Genomic DNA, 22,693 nt, shown 5'->3' on the forward strand with positions numbered 1-22,693 from the left:
TTAATGAAGGTTAATAATAGATATTTTGCTTGTAATTTCCCAATTGTTTTTCGTTAGATATGGTGAATTAATCATATTTCAAGCCTTTTTTCTTTGTCAAAACGACGATTGTATTCATATTTACACCCCATGGCGGCTTCAATCGTTTCTGTCAGCTGTTCCGTTTGAAATATCATATCCTCCATCGGATGTAAACAAAACTAATAAATCCTAGTTTTTGACGAAAACAGATTTTTTTTCAGGAATTCATAATTTACAACGAGAACCAATTAAGAAAATACAAGAAAACTATCCATTATTATGAATAACCTTACCCTCATTAAACCAAATTTACAATTTTATTACGGAAAAACTAGCAGGATTACAGACTTCGTGAGTCCCAGATTCGTAATCTACGACCAGAATCTGTAAAATTATTCAAATTAATACGCTATTTTAAATAACGCGATTGATACATACAATATAGAATTTTGCCGAGATCACAAATATTTGGAAAACTGTTGAACGGAAAATGAGTGAAAAAATATGTAAAAATATGCTGAATGTTCCTGGAATTGAAATACCCCAAAAAATATAGGGTATCTATATAATTTAAAACAATAGTCACCGTCCAATCCGCTTTTGTGTGACACCCCCTATATATTCTTATATACAGGGTGTCTCAGGTGGTAGGCACAAAACCTGTGTTTTTTATTAGGAAATACCCTATATTTCACTCCAGATTTAGGAAGCATGGTTAGAATGAGGCTAATTTTGACGTCTCATGTGCTCAAAATTTTCCGATTTTGAGATATTTCAATTTGTCAATTCGAGCATCTCTGAAAAAAACTCGATAACTCCGACGCAAAAAAATTTGGTGGAATGAGATTTTGGCTGTGAATACTAGAATGAAGGAATCAAATACTGTATATGGGTCATATAATTATTCAAAACTCTGCTGAGAATTTTCGAAATATCGTCATAGGACGTTTCGAATAGTGATGAAAATTGTGAACAGAATTGGTCTTAATATGAGGATTATTTTATTTTCGAAAATATATTTCATTGTAGTTTCGTTACAGAAATTGCATTTATGACAAGGGCGATCCTAGCCTTTAAATTGGGGGGGGGTCGCCGTTATGAACATTTTTTTGATCCTCTGTATAACCGAAAGAGCCTAGATTGAGAAAGTATTCTAATCTCAATTTTCAAATTTCTAGTCGACCCAGTTCCTCAGTAACTTCTTGATTGAACTTGAGTATTCCCAGTTAAAGGTCATAAAAATAAGGTGAAGTTAAATTATTGGGTAAAGTATTTTAAATAATGAGGAAGTCAAGGGAATCATAATTCTTTTCAAATTTAAATATCTTCTCTATATGTACGAAAGAGCCAGGAATGATAAATATTCTAATCTCCATTTCCAAATTTCTAGTCGACCTAGTTCTTCTGTAATATCTAGTTAGGAATTTCCAGTTGAAGGCATAAAAATATGGTGACAATAAAATATTCGGTTTTTCTTTGGTTTTTGATTAAGAAAAATAATAAACTTCAATTGTAAATGAAGTGTTTCGAAAGAAACACCATCTTGAAAAAATCTTAAGAATACAAATAAATGAATTTCAAAGGAACATAAATAAATCTCTAAATAAAACGAACAAATATAAATGAAAATAAATGAATGAAAATGAAGAAACATAAACAACTTTCTTGAAAAGTAAATAAATATATGAAAAAATAAATAAATATGAATAAAAACGAATGACTATGTATAAATTAAAAATATCACAAATATTCAGTTTGAAAATGAAAGTTTCTTCTTGGAGCCCTTCAGCTGATTGTGAATCCATGTCTTTATTTGTGGTGACGTGCGATTCTGAAGAACAGGAGTTTCTTTTATCACTGTTTGTATCACTTTCAAAGGAGGTAGAGCTTTTCTATTCATATATTCTCCGAAAATACGGAAAATAGCATCCTTCTCCTCTTGGGTCCACCTCACTCTTTTGAGGGTGCCAGATAGGGTATGGGCTATAAAAATGGAAAAAAGAGTTGAAACAATACACAAGTTTCAGTAACTTTTCAAGACGAGAGTGATTCTACTCTAACAACACAAGCAATTTTTTTTCTCAAACATAAATCGTATGATATATCAAGAGAATTTTTTTAAGAGACATTTATTCCACTCCGTAGTGATTCACTTGGTCCTAATGAACATGAATTGTTGAAATTCAAGTTCTTTCATATTATATTTTAGATCTGGAGTGGAAAAATTCAATATACTTCACGAGAGCCCTCGCTGGAGCTCAGCTGTAGATTTGTTTTCGATTGGTAATACTATAATATAAAATATAGTGATGAAATCACTATTTTACGTTCACGGCCGTACCAAAAAAAATTGCTTCGGGAAATGACATTAGTAAAGTCGAAATTTCAAGATGTTTTTGAAAAAAAAACTATTTTGAGGTTGGTGAATTGATTACAATTAGCAGTTCGAATGAAATGTAATTATGTATCTCACCTTTGCTGGAATTCCTCCTATTCCCCCCACTAAGATTTGGAGTTCCTCCTGTTGAATTGATTTCATTTGTAGGAATTGGTTCTTCATCATTGACAACCTCATTTTCGGAGTCATCACTGCTTGCATTTTCATTTTCTCCTTGAGCTGTTTGCAGGAGTTGTGAAATGCCCAAAATGTCCCTACTTATAATGGGCTGACGATAAATGCCCTTGTGTATCTTCTCCGAATGGCCCATGAAGTTCGACAAATCCACTACGTCTTGATTTTCAAGATTCAAAGTAATACACGTAGTGGCTATATGTTTCCTCAAATTGGTGCCACGTAGTCTTGTCGGGTGCTCAGCACCACAAGCTTCAGAGAATTTCCTCATCAAAGTGCAGGCACTCAGATGTGGATGCTTTTTTGTATCCGACCCTGGTGTACCGAATACATAAGGGTTACTCTTGTGGACCCTCATATTTGTTCTGTTTTTTATTATTAATTGGATGCACTCACATAAATGAGTATCCAATAGAACAGGAACCGTCCGATTCAACTTGCCCCTTATAGTGAATCGAACATATTTTTTTGCAATTTCTTTTGATTTCTCTGAAAGTGATTGAAATAGATCATTATTACTTCTCTCAATCGTTTCGTATTTTTCAAATTCGGTAATGCTAATTCTCTCGACTTCTCCAGCGCGTCGTCTATTGAAAACCTGGATAGACGTTAGCGTTGCCTCTGCTAAGTCTATCCAGGCCAATGACGAGAAGCAAATTTTCAATTTCTCAAGGGCGTCTTTTCTCTTCTTGGTCAAATAGTCGCTGAGTTTTTTTATGTCGCCCATTGTGGGTAGCATAACTGTTTTTGTTCTACTCATTTTCAGTTGAGTTTCAGCAACAGTTCTGTTTACATTTATGTTCACTTCTTGAGCGAAAACTTTCAAGAAATATTTAGCATTTTTTCGCATTTCTTCCTTGTGGTTTTTAATGCACTCTGTTATTAATAAATTGCCAATCTGCTTCAGCAGTGTGCCCAAACTGAACGCTACCGAAGGAGCTTCGAAGCAGTTCGTAGTTTCAGTGTACCGGGCACACATATTTATAGCAGATAAAACCATGTCTACAAATTTTGGGTCATATATAGAGGCTAAATTATTTATTTCCTTACTCAGTGCCTTCATTTTAATGAGGAAATTACCAATTAATCGTAATCTCTGCCTTATCATTTGGAAATGTCTCGGTTCTCTATATTTTTCCACCATTTTGTTAGCATAAATGATGATGAGTTCATCATATCTGATTGCTCTACATACATCATCCTCCCTCAGCGGTGGGAATAAATGATTTCTCACAGTTATTGATGCCATAGGATGTATTCTTGATGTGATTTTTTTACTTAGCAAATTTGGCAATCTTTTAATGTCGGAATCAATGCCTGTGCAGGATCTGAAATGCACTCGAAGGGTGGCTTTTGAGAAAAATCCCTTACAGTTTGCACATGCACTGTAATCCCTACCACTTTTATTCCTGCTGCTTTTAGGCCGTCGCGCCACAATCAGCTCACCATCATTTAAATTCTCATTCGTATTAAAAAGGAAATTTCCCCTTTTTCTTATCTGACCAATAATCTTGGCCCTTTCTACGTTACCTTTTGGTAACATAATAAATTTTTTCACCTCCTCCTCACCGCTGTGTTTATTCTCTAGGTGTCGTGAGATTTTTTGCTGTTTCGTATGGCAGTAGAAACAAAAATTTGCCTTCTTGTCTCCTTTTCTTCCGCGGGACTCAGTTACCATCATATTTTCATCATCGCACCCTGGTTCGTTTAACGAGGCAGATAAATGAACTTGGATGCTTTTCGAGAGGGAATTATTATTGGACTCATTCGGTTGCGTTTTCTCCTCAATATTCAGATCCATTTCAGATAGAAAGGAACATGGTGTTGAGCTCCGACTGCCATCTCGTGAGTTATCAGATTGCGTTTCTGAATAAGTAGATAAATTATAATCTGAATCATCATCAGAATTGTCTCCATAAACTGAAAATAATAATAATAATTTAGGAAAAACTTTGAAGTTATAAACATTTAGGTTCACAAGAAAGCGACAGCGCGATGTTTCATATTTCTCGAATTAGGGAACATATAAAGTGTGTAGATAAAAAAGGGGCAAAATCAATAAGTGAGTTATTTAATGTTTTCTTATGATTTCACTCATGACGTCATTTATTTTTACAGGTTGACGTCATATTTTCTTTCAAATAACTACCCCATTTTTTAGCTGCTTTATTATACCTACTTACATGAGGTTGTGCAATAAGTTACGTTAATTACAATCTTTCACACCATTATTTAGGTAAATTGCAGAAAATGTGTGATCTTTTGAAAAAATTTGTTATCTACGGTTTCAATTGTGTACACCATCATTAAGGCAAGTTTGATAAAGGAGAGAAAATATTTGGATTAATAATTAGAAAAAAATCATGCTGTGACTCTGTGAAATATGGTCTTCATGAGCAATGTTACCATAAGATGGTTAATTAAAAACTTGAATTCACCTGAAAGAGCGTTTTGCTTGATAAGATTCAATAACACAGCTCTTAATTTGATTTCTCACGTTATCCACACACTGTATAGAATGTATATAAATATTTATTATATTTTATTATTTACATACAGGGTGATTCACCGCGATGGCCTATTAGAAGTCCAACGTCCAATTAAATATTTGCATATGAAATAAACGATTGACAATAATTAACAATGAAACTAATTTAATTTCAGACTTGTTTCGAATGGTACAATATATACTTTTTATGATTTCATAACAACCATAACCTTAGAAATATTATGAAGATCCATATTTTTATTTTCTTTCAGGAAAGCTCAAGTAATAATTTCTCTAAGAGGTATGGAACATTGGGCAAATGTTGCAGGTCCCATTATTAGGAATTACTGTTCTATACAGGGTGTATCTTGAATGGTTGGCCTTCGCCTAGTAGTGAATGCAAGTCATCCAGGCCTTTCAGAAAAGTAGCTTGTTGCGTATCCCAACTGTTAGTTTCGGAGATACAGGGTGATTCAGGGAAAAATCTCAAAGATCTTATTATTGCCCTAGAAATATCAAAATAACATTGAACGCTCTGAAAGGTTGTTTGATGTGAACAAACCCACAAAATTCAAATAAAATCGGACTGCTGATTTGCGAGTAATGGTTATCCGAAATTGAAGCCGATTTTCATTAATCTTCCTGTACATTACTAACTGTCTTAAGATACACAACAAGCCACTTCTCTAAAAAGCCTGGATAACCTACACTCACCACTAGGCTATAGCCAACCACTCATGTTACACCCTGTATAAGCAAAAGATTCGAAAAATTTCGAAAGAAGGTTTTACAGTAACGATATCTGAACAAATATATTTTTTCATTTTTCAGTATAGATTGTAGAAACAAGTTTCAAGGAATATGGGTATTAATTTAATCAATTAATATTGCTCTCACGAAAATATATGCTTTTTCTGAGAAGGGTATAACTACCTGATAATTCTATCTCATCTTCAGGTTCCACTTGAACTGGTATTCCATGATGTTGCATAATACTCTGTTTGTTTTTGTCAACATTCATATCTGAAGCTTCCATGGTACTATTATCTGAAGCATAATATAATACCGTTTTAATTCAATGGCATGATAACAATGATCACACATAAATATACAGGGATATTCAAGGAAGGTTGATTATTATAAATGAAGTACCTTGAAATTCTGCATATCTGTCTTCCTCCTCTCCACAAACAGTGGAGAAAACAGTATCATCGAAGTTCTTCATAAGAGAAGTAGATGATCGGTTAATTTCCACATATTCTGTTCCAATTGAAAAATCATTGAAATCCTCATAGACTAGAGATTTTTCTGGCGATCTCCGCGGATTAAGCAATATATCTTCTATAATTATTTTCTCTGCAAATCAATAAAGATTCAATATCAGCCCTCGATATAGCTATTAGCTATCAGGTCACTACAGAGGCGTACCCAGGCATAAGCCTTGGGGAGGATATAGAAAAAATTGTTCGCATTTTCCTTCTTTTGAAGAAGTTTTCCAAAGAAGTTTGCTTACTCATAATAAGATTGTGTTATATAAGGTTGTTACATACAATGGATATTCCTCCTGGGGGAATATATCCCCCTTATCCCCCCCTTGGGTACGCCACTGCGTCACTATAAAATTAAAGTTGTTCGTGAATTGAGCTATAATATACATACATATATAATAGTTGAGGATGAAAATAAGACTCAAATGATCTTGTTATCAAAAATATGTGAAGAACAAGTAAGTAGGTACCTTGAAATGCTCCGTCACTACTTTGTTCATCTCTACCCTCAACGGTGGAAACATATTCATGGTTGATGGAGGAAGTAGATGGTCTGTCCATATCCACATATTTTTTTCCAATTTTTGAATCAGTGGAATGATTATCGCCTATAGATTTTTCTACTGATTCTCTTTGTTCGAGCGTTTCTTCTTGAAGAATCCTCTGTTCTTCTCTTTGCTCTGAAAATGAATATGGATTGGATATAAATATTTTATTGCAAACAGTCACTCAGAAAAACTTAATTGTACCCGTTGGGCAAAATTCGATGGTATTGAATAGTAGCCCTGTAGCCATAGGATCTAGGAATTATGGATGGCATATTTTCAACTTCGATTTTTAAAAGATGGATAATGACCAAAACCAATCCCTATTTATTTATTCATTAATGAGTGAAATCTCATTTTGGATTCAATGATTCATTTTTATGAATTTTTATAGTTAATGAATGCTAATTAATAACGATTCGTTTTGAGTTTTTGAAAGCTATATTTCATCAAAACACAATAAAATTGAAAGTTTAACTGACTTTTCATATAGAAAGAAAGAAATGATTAATCAGGTGACATAAAGAATGATACTTTATTAAACTTATATATTCAAATGCTTGATTCTGAAAATAGTGGAAACCCTAATTTCCGATATTTTTTGCCTTTTTACCGAATTTCAGCGAAAATTTGACCGAAATATTACGATTTAAGGTTGAAAATACGTGTCAAATGACCGTGTTATTGAAAATATTTCGAGAAAAAGTAAGTACCTTGAATTGCTTCATCACTACTTTGTTCATCTCTACCCTCAACGGTGGAAACATATTCATGGTTGATGGAGGAAGTAGATGGTCTTTCCATATCCACATATTTTTTTCCAATTTTTGAATCAGTGGAATGATTATTGCCTATAGATTTTTCTACTGATTCTCTTTGTTCGAGCGTTTCATCTTGAAGAATCCTCTGTTCTTCTCTTTGCTCTAAAAATTAATATGGATTGGATATAAATATTTTATTGCAAACAGTCACTCAGAAAAACTTAATTGTACCCGGTGGGCAAAATTCGATGGTATTGAATAGTAGCCCTGTAGCCATAGGATCTAGGAATAATGGATGGCATATTTTCAACTTCGATTTTTAAAAGATGGATAATGACCAAAACCAATCCCTATTTATTTATTCATTAATGAGTGAAATCTCATTTTGGATTCAATGATTCATTTTTATGAATTTTTATAGTTAATGAATGCTAATTAATAACGATTCGTTTTGAATTTTTGAAAGCTATATTTCATCAACACAATAAAATTGAAAGTTTAACTGACTTTTCATATAGAAAGAAATAAATGATTAATCAGGTGACATAAAGAATGATACTTTATTAAACTTATATATTCAAATGCTTGATTCTGAAAATAGTGGAAACCCTAATTTCCGATATTTTTTGCCTTTTTACCGAATTTCAGCTAAAATCTGACCGAAATATTACGATTTAAGGTTGAAAATACGTGTCAAATGACCGTGTTATTGAAAATATTTCGAGAAAAAGTAATTACCTTGAATTGCTTCATCACTACTTTCTTCATCTTTTTTAACAACGGAGGAAACATATTTATGGTTGATGGAGGAAGTAGATGGTCTGTCCATATCCACATATTTTTCTCCAATTTTCGAATCAGTGAAATTATTATCGCTTACAGATTTCTTTACTGATTTTAGCTGTCCAACCATTTCATCTTGAAGTACCCTCAGTTCTTCTTTTTTCTCTGAAAATGAATATAGATTCGATATGAATATATTATTTGTCACTCAGAAAATCTCAACTACAACCTTAAGAAAGGAATATAATGGATGGCATATTTTCAACTTCAATTCTCAAAAGATGAATACCTAATGTCCAAAACGGAATCCCTTTCTCCTTTTGTGTTCAATTCATAAGGGAAAATTCATTTTTGTTTGAATTGATTAATTTTTTCAATTTTTTTTATTCATATGAAATAAAAAATTTAACGATGTTGAATCCGGAGACCTTACTGACCACCAAATAATTTAATTATCAGAAGTTCACAAATTATCATAAATAGGCCCTTGGTTGATTTGCCGTGTGAAACTGAAACTTTTTATGATTTTTGTAGTTTTTAAAGAAATTTATTTATCATATTATATATCTTCGAAAATTGAAAAAACGATTTTATTTATTTTAGAAACATTTGTGGTTTTTAATAAACAACAATTATGTATTATAACTTCTAGACTAAGTAAGCAATAAGAATGAAATAATTATACCAATGGATTTTACCAAAAAAGTGACTGTAGTACTTTTCATTTCACGCCAATTTCCAATTTTCTTCTATAGCTTGAAAACAGTTGAATTTATTATCTGTTCGAGTCCGCAAATGTGCCATTCATCTTTTGCTAGCTCAAAAGTTTTCTGAGATCCCATCACTAGACAACGAATTTGGGACAGCCGATATAGTCAATTGAAATGTTTGGCTCTATATGTACAGGGTGTTTTATTATTAACTGGATTAACATATATGGTCGTGTAGATGACACCGGGAGAATAATTTTTGTCTTATGACATATTTTTTTTTTTTAACGACTTTATTCTTCAATTAGATACAACAAGGCGACATTTAGCTTGAAGCTACTCTTACATGTAACCTCATCATACCATAACATCCATGACCTAGCCGGGATTCGAACCCGGTACCTTCAGCATCACAGCCGTCTCCCAAACCACTGTGCTGCCGAAGGTAGACAACATATATCTCGTTTTCAAAGCGAACTTGAGACACAAAGGGTTCAACGTAATTTCTGAGCAATATTTTATTGAACATGATCAGTATGAACCTTTAAAGTTACGATTTCTGGTCACACCAACTTATTTTTTGGTGCTAAATTCGAAAAAGGTAAAGAACCCTGAAAAAAAATTTCAAACTGGCGGAAAACCTGCAATGTTCGTAATTTTTTTTTTCGGTTGTCAAATTGAATTTCATTTTCCGAATGAACTCAATTTTCCAAGAATTTCAATAAAAAAATCTTTATAAATCGAAAGGAATATAATTGTTGCATGTTTACAGGAAAAAATTATTCACCCGAAATTGATGAAATATTTCACGATTGTCTTGTTTTCATACTTTACACGAATATGAAAACTGAATCGAAAAATATCAAACCTTCCTTCATTAAAGCCATCCAAAATTCTCCTCCGGTCTTCTAACAAAATTGAATTATCCTTGGATGAGTTCAAATTTATAATTCACAGGTAATAACTCAAGGTCGAGAGTTCGACCCCTAACATAGATTCATTGGAATTACAGTGAAATATTTTTGTGATAAATTTTCATTACTATTTGAATTGTTTCGACAGCTCAATTTCAAACTTTTGGCCATCATAGCCCTACCAGTTTTTTTTTTCAATTATGCTAGAGGACCAAAAGAAAAATTTAGATGGCTTTAATGAAGGAACTGTTCGATATTTATCGATTCTTTTTTACTTTCGTGTGAGGTATAGAGATAAGTACAATCATCAAACATTTCATCAATTTCTGTTGATTTTTTTTCGCTTTAGATATGTAAAAAATATTTTGGTTCGATTTATGAAAAAATTTTCTCACAAAAATTATCTTAGAAAATTGAGTTCATTCAGAAAATTAAATTAAATTTAGCAACCGAGTTCTCGTTCGGAAGTTATCGTATAAACGTTCGGCCGGACAGAATCGAATTTGAGGATAGATTTGTCAACAGTGAGTGGAACCTTTTGAAACCATTTCCGGCTCGGAATTCAAAAACTACAGACATCGTGATGAAATGATAGAGCGATCAATTCGGATACAGGCACTCGAAAAAATTTAATTTTATTTTATCAACAATAAGTTTCATTTCGAAATTTCTGATTACGAAACAGGAGGTACAGGGGGTGTTATGGAACTTTGCAGTATTGTGATCAATTAAGAATATTCTATATTCAATTATAGTGGCAAAATTCATATGTATCCCTGGAGATTTTCAAAAAGAAATTTCATTCTAACAACTTATTTTCAATCGATAAAAAATAATTATGGGTGATAATATAAAAAAACAACTCACCTTTTTCTGTTATCAGTACTGCTTCATATTTGGCACCTCTATGTTTTACAATGCAGGCATTATTATCTCCTTTTTTCTTTGAAATATTTTTCATTGAATATATTCCGTAAGTCTGGTCGGGAAAATGAACTAGACCAAACATTTTTGCTTTCCTGGAAAACACAATTTCTTTATTTAACTGTCTCAATTAAGATTATCAATAGATCTTACCTTACAAAAAGATCGAAATATTCAAACACAAGTTTTCACTCCGAAATATTCACAACACAACCAACTTCAGATTAAAAAAATCGAATTTATCTGCTCGTCTATTTTCAGAGTTCTAATATTCACTTGGAGAAATTCAGAATAGATCTGTATTATTCCAACTGTTACTAGGCCCTAGTAACAGAAATTTTTTTATTATCTCGTCAAATGAGCGAGATTTTGCCTATATACGATGACATGAAACACCCGATATTGGTTATACACAAAAATCTAATACATTCAAATATAAATCGTTTTCAAGTTTTATATCTTCAAAAAAGTAATTTTAAGGTTGAAAAATATCGAATTGTATATTAAGCTCTTACCTTTAATAACTGAATAAACAAAAAGTCCTTAGGTCAAAGGCAAATATAACTTATAAAAAAACTTCAAACACCTTCACTAACTTCACTTAATAATTGAGTCTCAAAAACGTACAAATATCAGTCAGTCAGTAAGCAAGACCGTATAGAAATAGTGAAGAGTACTAGTATTATATAGTAATTACCCCTCCCAAGATTTTCAAAATATGAAATTTCAGAATTCTTGCAGAAACGAAAAACGAAATTTTTTTCCATAAAAATGAACCAATAATCATTTTACTTTCCTTTGAAATCTTCAAGGCAGTCGAAAATCGCACCCTTCAGAGTTTATTAGTTTATTATCGCTTTCAAGATAATTATTTTTATTTCCCTACGAGCACGTCTATTTTCGAGATTTATTATTATCCTTTGTATATCCACTTTGTCGGCGTTGCCTCTGGTTTTGCCAAATGTGATTTTTGTATTCGTCATCGGTATACGCCAGGCCAGTGATTCCTAAAGTGGTCCAGGTTATTGCAAAATATTCAACGCTTTCAAATAATAGCTACCTAAATTTGCATAACGGTCAAAAAAGTTATCCGTCTTTACTGAATTTTAAAGCCGACCCATAAAACGAACCGTAATTCTGTTATGGATAATGCCGACAAAGCATTATCAGAGGTGTCTACAAGCATGAGAGTTGCTAAGTACAGGTCCATTATGCATAAGATATTGTAATTACTGTATTGAATTCGTATAAGATCCTCTTTATTTCCGGAAAGCAATGTATTGATCGAACATCATTTCAACAGTTTCATCAGCGTGATCAGATTGGAATATGATGAATCTATACTGACGTTTGAATTGAGAAGTGCGTGCGTATCTACAAAAAATCACTTTTGGGATATTGATTGAACTTTAAATACTTTCATTTGTGCCATCCACAGATTAAATTTAATTAACATGCATTATCATTTATTTTTTCTTCATATTAATTCAATTGAATCTGTGGATGAAATGAAAGTCTTCAAAGACAAATATCCCAAATGTGCTATTTTGCAGATACGCCCTTTTCAATTGAAACGTATATTATATTTTTGATGGTCTTTTTAATGTGCTTTCAACAATTGAACATTTGCTCCCATAACCACATATAAAATATTATGAATCTAAATAATTGATTGGAAATACAGAGATATATCTTCGTAAAAATTCCATAAAAATGAACCAATAATCATTTTACTTTCCTTTGAAATCTTCAAGGCAGTCGAAAATCGCACCCTTCAGAGTTTATTAGTTTATTATCGCTTTCAAGATAATTATTTTTATTTCCCTACGAGCACGTCTATTTTCGAGATTTATTATTATCCTTTGTATATCCACTTTGTCGGCGTTGCCTCTGGTTTTGCCAAATGTGATTTTTGTATTCGTCATCGGTATACGCCAGGCCAGTGATTCCTAAAGTGGTCCAGGTTATTGCAAAATATTCAACGCTTTCAAATAATAGCTACCTAAATTTGCATAACGGTCAAAAAAGTTATCCGTCTTTACTGAATTTTAAAGCCGACCCATAAAACGAACCGTAATTCTGTTATGGATAATGCCGACAAAGCATTATCAGAGGTGTCTACAAGCATGAGAGTTGCTAAGTACAGGTCCATTATGCATAAGATATTGTAATTACTGTATTGAATTCGTATAAGATCCTCTTTATTTCCGGAAAGCAATGTATTGATCGAACATCATTTCAACAGTTTCATCAGCGTGATCAGATTGGAATATGATGAATCTATACTGACGTTTGAATTGAGAAGTGCGTGCGTATCTACAAAAAATCACTTTTGGGATATTGATTGAACTTTAAATACTTTCATTTGTGCCATCTACAGATTAAATTTAATTAACATGCATTATCATTTATTTTTTCTTCATATTAATTCAATTGAATCTGTGGATGAAATGAAAGTCTTCAAAGACAAATATCCCAAATGTGCTATTTTGCAGATACGCCCTTTTCAATTGAAAAGTATATTATATTGAATATGAATTGATTCATCGGAACATTCTTGAGTCTAGACATTCCCAACCGTCTCGGTTAGATTTTTTGAAACTACTAAAATCTATCAAATGATTTCTTCCTATTAAAAACTTCCTGAAAATGCAATAATCTACTGAAAAATTGGATATCAACTAAATCTGGTCATACTGAGTTTCATTATATTTTGAGTATCTATTGACACTTTAGCTCAAATGATAGGTACACTGAAATTATCGTACAAAACGCTATTATCGTACATGCGATATCGTACATAGAATTGAGCAGCAAATTATCGTACAAAACGATAATTATCGTACGAACGGCAACGCTGTACTAGGGCTCTTGCAGCAAAAATTCGATAAGAGGGGGAATATCATCATCCACATCTTGAAGAAAACACCAGACGTGGTGTAAACATTTATTTACAACCCTTGTATTGCCGATAACTGGAGAATTCACTATATGGATTGAAGACATCTGGTTACGGTCCCGAAATTCAACATTAAAAAGATGTACCTATATCTGAATCATCTCTATACCGACCCCGAGGAGTCTTTTCAAGCCGGACTTTAATATTTTCAATATTCTGCTTGAATTTTATGTAGAAGCCTCTATTCACACGAAATTTTGCATGAAGATCAAAATTGATAATTTATATATTCAGGCAAAATTTCAACTCGAGCAAATTTGTTGTAACTTATATATTAGGTGTACATTTTTTTAATTCTTCTTGAATTTTCTATTGTTCTGTTTATGCTATCCGCACGAAATTGTGCACGCAGTCTCGAATGATCATTTTATGTATACACGCGAAATCTCCATCTGATCAGATCTGTAATCACAGAGATATCAAGTTTTTAATATCCAATATTCTTCTTGAATTTTCTATGGTTAATTTTTTATGGTTCTCATTATGCGATAAGCTTGAAATTTGGCGAGGAGCTTAGCATTGCTATTTTATATCAATACCCAAAATCTCAACTCAACGTCAGTTCTGTGGTAACAGAGTTTCTATGGTTCTGATCAAGTGATCAACAAGATATTTCGCACGAAGCTTTATATGGTCATTCTACATCTGAATGCAAATTTCCCTCGCAAATGTGACTTTGGTTTCGAAATTCACAAAATACAAAATTTCGAACGGCCATATTTACGGAACCCCTATTCAGGTTCTGCTTATTAAACGAACTCAACTGCGGCATTGGAGATCCGAACCTTCCCTGCAAATTTCGCGTATACAGGGTGTTTCATTGGGAAACGGAAATACTTCATAGGTGCTTAGTTGACACCAAGGCGATTCTGGAGATACCCCATTCATTGGGTCTTACAGTCTTCGTAGGCGAGATACAGAGTGTTTTATGCGTTTTGCCCGTTCCTTTCAGAGGCCATTTCAAACGAACCACCCAGTATATTTTCTTCATATTTGGCAAATATGTTCCTAATTGAGAGCCCAAACGTATCATGCAATAACCACCTCGAAAATTCAGGTCCTGGTTAACAAAAAATTATGAATAGTTTGAATCCTCGTAACAACACCCTGTACATCGGAATTTTGAAAATCTGTTTCGATATTCGGAAACACCACTAAAAACTAAACTGAGAAGTGTAATTCAAATTTTCGCGCAGACAGTTTTACTGCACACATTTTCAAAGTGAAAGTGAAGTTTTCAAGAACTCATCAGGCTTGTCGGCGTTCGCTTTACGTTGCCGGATTTCATGACCACTTGGGGTTCTGCATTATTATCTTTTCAATTCTCTAATCAGACTACCTCGGTAGTGCAGTGGACAGAGATGTCGACTGTGGTGCCGAAGGTACCGGGTTCGAATCCTGGCTAGGTCATGGATGTTGTACATGTCCGGTGATGGTTAGGTTAGAGGCTAATGACCATAGCAGTCGATGCCTTCAATGAAAGAAAAAAAAAAAATCTCTAATCAGAATGTTGATTCCTCAAAAATGGAATGCAAAATATAAGAAAACAATTCTATTTCATCACTTCCAACTGATCCTTCTTGAGAAATATAAGTTTCATTATTTCATACCACATTCCATTATTTTATGATATTCTTCATTTTTTATATCAAATTATCTAGAGTCGAGCGTGGGCGCAATCGAATTAAATAATGGTTCATCCTCATCATCCGATCATTACTCGATAATCTTAAACAAAAATGCCGAAAACAAAACAAAAATTAACAGGGCCCAAATATGTGTTCAACGAGAAGGCGGTGTTTTTGAACATTAACTCGATATTTTATAGCATTTTATCAAATCCGTCTGTTATAAATGTTTCCTATTAATACAACTGTCTTATTTTCACCTTTACGAAAAAATGTTAGATAAGCTTTGTTGCTGAGAATGTTATTACGAATCTAAATGCATGAAAAAATATAGGGTGTTCCATTGAAAAAATATCATTTTATGAAATATTATGACAACGCGTCTATTTTTTTTTTTTCGGCATCGAGAAGGCCACTGAGAATGCTACCAGTTTGCCCATTTAACCGACATCGTAGCATCCATAATAACAGAGTTGGCAATGGTGCCGACTCAATTTGGAACACCCTGTATATGAACATTCAAAATCTCAATTGAATCGGATCTGTAATCACGGCTCTATTTTCAATATTCTCCTTGAAACTTCTATAGTCCATTTGTCATGGTTTTCATAATCTGATATCCATCAGTTGTGTGGTCACGTAAATATTGGTCATTTTTTTGGTTATTCTTTTTTAATTTTCTATTGTGCTGATTAGATGATGAGCATTAAATTTTGCACAAAGCATTTAAATGTCATTTTCCATCCAATTGGAAATCTTTATCGCGATCGAAACTGCAGTTCCGACATCAACAAGAAAATGAAATTTCGAACGTCAATATTTACGGAAACCATAATCGGATTTTATCCATAAACGAACTTAACCGCGGCATTTCTGATCCAAACCTACTCTGAAAATTTTAAGTTTCTAAGACCTTTCATTAGAGAATTATCGTGTACCTATACGGCTGAACGGTCAGAGTTGAATTTGAGGACGGATTCGTCATCAGTGAGTCGAACCTTATCATTTATCCATAAACTTCTTATGGACATTTCCAATGGAAGACCCTGCATACATCACTTTTTTCAAATGCGAGTACATCTGCATCCCATAAGCAATAGAAAGGAATATCCACATATTATTTGCACAAATTCCTGACCCACACATTTCATGAAGAAAAGAACGAATGAAAAAAATATATATTTATTGCGTAATGCGAGATGATAAAAATTTCAACCGAAAATTAATGTCCCGAAACTCAACAATAAAGAGATATATTTCAAAAATATCGCCTGATATCCCATTGAACTGCGTACTACATATTGACATCTTATATTTCCTCATGTCATTTATACATATAGTGAACTTCTACTTGAAGAATTGAAATGCGAAGAAATAGTTAATTTCCCATCTAAAGCGGAAACTTCCACTCATATACCGAGAAATGTTCGGACCAATGGCACATTTAGAACCGAATGTCATTCCGATTCCGAGAAGAATATAATTTCATTGAGAAAACCATTTTCATTCCTTGTGCAAAGATATTTCTGACATGCGGGACAGTCGAAATCGAATGAATAGATTTTATAAGAACGCAATAGAGACGATATCAACGTGATAAACGTCCTGGAACTATGCAGTATATTAGGGTACTGGAAGTCAGCATTATACATATATCAGTTCCAAGACTGTCCCGGAAGCGTAAAGGCAAAAGCCTGTATAGTACAGAGCGCGAGGTTCGCGCGACGCTCTGTATCACTCGTGGTTTTGTTTATGAATATGCTGCGTTGCGTGTGACAAATCGCAGTACGATACAGAGCAACTGTCGCAATTCCTCGTCCGCCTCACTTGGAATCGTAATATTGACCAGTTACTAGTTGCATATTACACGTTCACGTTGTTATAGGTTATAATTTCTATTTTCTCTTGATTCTATCGCGTGCATCATGGATGAATCAACCTTAAAAAGATTGTTCGGGCGTTTGTGCCAAAATGTAAACATTCTCAATATAACAGCTGTGGACAACAACGAAAAGTTCAGTATTTTAGTGCAGTGTAAGCTTTCAGGAGTGGGCACAGTGGATGAAAAATGTGACAATTGGGTAAAAGATTTTTCATACTCGACCAATACAAACTGGATAACGTTAAGACGTTATCCTAATGCAACTCGCTATGAATTCCGAAAGCTATACGTGTGTCAACACTCATCATTGAATAAAGTAGCTGAACGAAAACGGCAGTCGTGTGAAGTTAGGAACAAAAATTGCAAAGCACAAATAGACATTAAATTCAAAAAAATTAATAGAAACACAATAAAAAATGATGTGCTGTTAAAAGACGGAATTAACGTAGTGATAAAAATAAATTTTCAACATTCCCATAGGATAAATGTGGCACAAGCTTTTCGATACTTGCGTGTGAACAAGACAGTACAAGACATTTTTGAGTCATACTTTATTTCGGGAATGACTCCGTCAGCTGCTAGATTTTATCATGAAATGAAAATAATTGAATCTGGTTCTGAAGAAACGAAGGAAATACAGAATGTAAGTACAGCATATCTTCTTGCTAATGCTAGAGAAAATCCTACTGAGAGGCAGATAAAGTACTTGTATGATAAGTGGCGTTTCTCTCAGTACGGTAGTCGAGAAGAAAAAAGTATGATAGAAGTTCTCAAGAACAGACAGTCCTTGTTGCAGAAATCCGGCGGTACACTAGTCATCAAAGAAAATCCTTTTATCGCAGTTGTTATTACTCCAATAATGCGACGCGCATTTCTTCAAAATTTATGCACTGAAATGGTTTTCGTGGACTCCAGCGGATCTTGCGATCAGACAAATACTTGTGTCACATTTCTATTCACTTCAAACAAAACAGGGGCTGTTCCTATCGCATGCATTCTTCACACATCCCAAACTGAAGCGAATTATACTTTAGCTTTTGCGTCTGCCACTGAAGCAATCGAAGTAGAAAATAGAAAGTTCGATCCAAAAGTGTTTATGACTGATGACAGTGCATCCGAGCGCAATGCGTTATCAGCTGTATTTCCGAACTCCATATTACTTCTATGTACATTCCATCTTTGTCAAGCTTTATGGAGATGGCTCTGGCAAACTGACCATAACGTGAAAAAGGAGGACAGAAGAACAGTGATGGAAATGTTTAGGAACATACTTTACGCTCCAACATTACAAGATTCAGAAGAGAATTATGATTTCTTGATGAGTAATAATATAGTGCAAAGTAACAAAGCATTATATGATCATCTGGAGAAATTGTGGGTCCGCAGAAAAGAATGGTGTATTTCGTACAGAAATAATATAATAACAAGAGGTAACAATACTAATAATTACACTGAAGCTTCAATTAGGATTTTTAAAGATATAGTTTTGCAAAGGTGCAAGGTTTTTAACTCTTGTGCATTGGTTGATTTTATCATCAATGTGTTCGAAAACTACTATAAGCGAAAATTGTTGGAATTTGCAAATTCAAGAAGATCTAAACCCCAAATTGATTATAGAAATATGTGTTTTAGAGCAAAAGATATTAACATTATTTATCAAAGGGACAATACAATTTTCCATGTTGCATCTGAAAAAGATTCCAATTTATTTTATACAGTGAATGCTAAAATTGCTTTTTGTGATTGTCCATCAGGCACAGGTGGCAAATTCTGTAAGCACCTATGCGCAATAGAACAAAAATTTGGTATATTATTTAAAACGTCTCCAGTTCTAAGCGTTCATGACAGAATACAATTAGCCAAATTAGCTGTTGGGCATTCAGCACCAGAGGAATTTTATAAAAATATGGATTCAAACACAACTGATCTTGAAAACTTTGAAAACTCAGTTCAATCAACTAATTCTGTTCCTGCTGAAGTAGACTTAGCAACATCAATGGATTTACAAATGAACGCCGAAGAATGTGAAAGCCGATTTAAAGAAGAAATTAAAAGAATGCGCAGTGAATTTGAGCGCATAACAAGTACGCTCGAAGACAATCAAAGCCCAGAAGCTACTTTATCCATCATTAAGTTTAATGCAGTAATGAACAGCCTGAAAACCCCTTCCCAAATTTTAAACTTTTTGGAAGCTAAAAGTCGAATATGCGGGAGAAAATCTAGAAAAATTCGAGTGCAGCCAACGTCAATTTCGCGACGTAAAAACAAAGCATTGCCTCAATCTGGGAGAATTCAAGCTGGCAGGCCTTCCAAAATTGAAAAACTAAAACGGAAGCACAGCCTTGGAAGCAACATTTCGCATAACCTACCAAATGCTAAGTTACATTGAACTTAATTCTGTATTTCGTTATTTAAAATATATAATGACCCATGTATATATGACTTTTATTGTACGAATATCTACCATTCATCAGGAAGATGAAGGTAGGAATGAATAGATTTTAAAATTCACGAGACAAACCTATACTGTTCAATTGGGTATTTCGCCACAATATTCTCAATTAAACAAAAAGTAATTTTAATTCAGAATCATATGCCAAATTTATGTAAAATAATATGAAAATGCAGTGTTGCAAAATACCTAATTAAGCACGTATAAATATGAACACGACACAAAGACATATATAATTTATTGGCTCTGTATTACACTGGAATTTGTCGTCTGCCATGCAGCGTATTCATAAACAAAGCCACGAGTGATCGAGAGCGCCGCGCGGACCTCGCGCTCTGAACTGTACAGGCCTTTGCCTTTACGCGTCCCGGAACTATCATTTCGGTCCTGGAAGTCAACATTAGGCATATATCAGTTCCAAGACTGTCCTGGAACTATACATCGGTCTTGGAACTCGCGGTTAGCTGGTAAAAAATGTCTTGGAACTCGACGTTAGTCATATATATATATATATATATATATATATAAATATATATATATATATATATATATATATATATATATATATATATATATATGTATATATATAAATATATATATATCCTCTTCTTGTCGACCATCTGGCAATGAGTCAGTCTCTGATAGTGTAACCGATGTTCCTGGTAGTTCCGGTACTACTCGAGTTCCCCATTTATATGTTGCGGATGCTGAGGTTTCCACTCATGCGGGGTCAATTTTGAAACATTCAAAACAGAATGTTTTGAATAAAACAAGTATGAAGGTGGGTAAAAAATCCGAAGATAAAACAAGATCACAAACTGATAACACTCAGGTGACTCAGCCAACTGTCTTGAATCGTAATGAAGATTGGAATGTAGTTTCTCATAAGAGATCGGTTCGAAAACGTAAACCAACACTTGTAGTTGGCAACTGTTCAGAAAATCTGTCCGTTGAGGGAATTGGAAGATTCAGCATTTTTCATGTAACGAATCTCAAACCAGAAACAACGGAAAAAAATTTACAAGAATTTCTAGTACAGAAGTTTTCCTTTGTACAGTGTGAGAAGCTCACCTCAAGATATCCTAAGAGCTATTCATCGTTCAAGGTGTTGATTCCGAGCTCTGAATATGAAAAGGCTCTGAATGGATCAAATTGGCCTAACAATGCCAATATTCATCGTTTTTTTCATCCCAAAAGGACGAACCGTCCAACGGACTAAATACATCTAAAGATAGTTTGAGACTTCTTCAGCTAAACGTCCAGTGCATATCCAATAAATTAGAAAGCCTGGAATTCCTCCTGGCTGATAGTGGTCCTGATATCGTGAGTATTGCTGAACACTGGTGCAGTACCGGTGGTATCAAATCGATGAATATACCTGGCTATAATTTGGCTGAATATTATTGCCGCCCTTATCGAGCACATGGAGGAACGATGATCTATTCAAAAGCTGGTATTAAAGTGAAAAATTTGTGCGTGTCTAATTTTTCCGATGAGATGAATTGTGAAATGTGCGGAATTTCTGTGATGGCAAACGGCACTGGGTTGGGCATTATAAGTGTTTATCGCCCGTGTTCCGGTGAATTTGAAATTTTTCTTGATAGATTAACGGATGCTCTAAACTATATTTCTAATTTGGTTGACATTATCTTTGTGTGTGGTGACCTGAACATCGACTTTCTGAAATCTGAATGTATTAACCGTAAGCTCTTTATGGATTTGATTTGTTGTTTTGATTTAAAAATTTCGTCACGAGATCCTACGAGAGTATTTACTGACATCACTGGTCGTACATCTGTTTCAAAAGTCGACTATATTTTAACAAACGCAGATTTATCTGACTCTAATGTAAAAGTTTTTGAACCTCTTATAAGTGACCACCGTGCTATCTTGGTTGAATTTAATAACATATTTCATATGAATACACAGAGTGGTTCAAAATTGGTTAGAAACTTGAGTCAACAAAATATTGACAATTTTGTTTTTCAAATGTCCATTTACGATTTTCATGATATTTATGAAATTGTTGATGTAGATCAATGTTTTCAAACATTTGTTGATGCGATTCGGAGTACATTTGAATCTTGCTGTCCTTTAGTTAAATTGGCAACGGGCAATCATAGAATAAATATTTGGATCACTCCTGAGATAGTCATAGCGAAGCGCAATCTAATGAATCTGCACTGGTTGCACTCAAATTTAAAGAGTCAGAGCACTTATTCTTTGTACAAAAAAACCAAAAACGAGTATATTTCGCTAATCAGAAATACTAGGTTGAAATTCCATAATGACCTTATTGGCAGATCAGACAATAAAAATAAAACAGTATGGTCCATTGTAAATAACTTAACTGGCAGGAGGAGAAAACCAAATGAAAGTATTGAACTGCTCGTTGATGGTGTTTTGCATAATGATCCCAACGAATTATCACAAATTTTTGACAATTATTTTTCAACGGTAACCGAAACCACTCTTCATTTATACTATGGGGGATCTTTGTCTTCCTCATGTACTTCTGCAGTAATGCTGAATACAACATTTTTCTTTTATCCAGTGATTGAGTGTGAAGTTGCTGATGTAATAAAGTTACTAAAAAACAATAAGTGTGCAGGAGCTGATTCTATATCTGCCAGAATTCTGAAGTTGATAAGCTCAGATATTTGTGGACATTTCACTCACTGTATTAATCTCTCTGTAAGTTCTGGCATTTTTCCTACTATTCTGAAAAAGGCCTTAGTGGTTCCAATCTTCAAAAAAAATGATATAAATAGTATCATGAATTATAG

The 22,693-nt window shown here is 33.7% G+C and overlaps 2 protein-coding genes across 2 annotated transcripts in view; one reads left to right on the forward strand and one right to left on the reverse strand.

Annotated features, from left to right (window-relative positions):
• The window catches only part of LOC123673717 (vitamin D3 receptor-like), a 307,940-nt gene that overhangs the window by 213,149 nt on the left and 72,098 nt on the right, over positions 1-22,693 (forward strand). The window lies entirely within an intron of this gene.
• LOC123673716 lies at positions 1,004-11,081 on the reverse strand. The gene is made up of 8 exons (XM_045608362.1): positions 10,930-11,081; positions 8,394-8,603; positions 7,608-7,817; positions 6,820-7,029; positions 6,234-6,437; positions 6,015-6,128; positions 2,495-4,513; positions 1,004-2,004 (listed from the first exon to the last, which is right to left on the reverse strand). Exons 1-8 carry the CDS (start codon positions 11,069-11,071, stop codon positions 1,772-1,774), a joined length of 3,342 nt encoding a protein of 1,113 aa, XP_045464318.1. The 5' UTR covers positions 11,072-11,081; the 3' UTR covers positions 1,004-1,771.

This window comes from Harmonia axyridis, chromosome 2 (assembly GCF_914767665.1).
Source record: "Harmonia axyridis chromosome 2, icHarAxyr1.1, whole genome shotgun sequence".
NCBI classification, from domain to species: Eukaryota; Metazoa; Arthropoda; class Insecta; order Coleoptera; family Coccinellidae; genus Harmonia; species Harmonia axyridis.

Excerpts from the sequence above, each read along its gene's own strand:
- LOC123673716 (XM_045608362.1), bottom strand. The coding sequence starts at position 11,071 with ATGTTTGGTCTAGTTCATTTTCCCGACCAGACTTACGGAATATATTCA. Across the intron at positions 7,818-8,393 it reads TAGTGATGAAGCAATTCAAG|AGCAAAGAGAAGAACAGAGG; the intron begins GTAATTACTTTT and ends ATTAATTTTTAG. Across the intron at positions 7,030-7,607 it reads TAGTGATGAAGCAATTCAAG|AGCAAAGAGAAGAACAGAGG; the intron begins GTACTTACTTTT and ends ATTCATTTTCAG.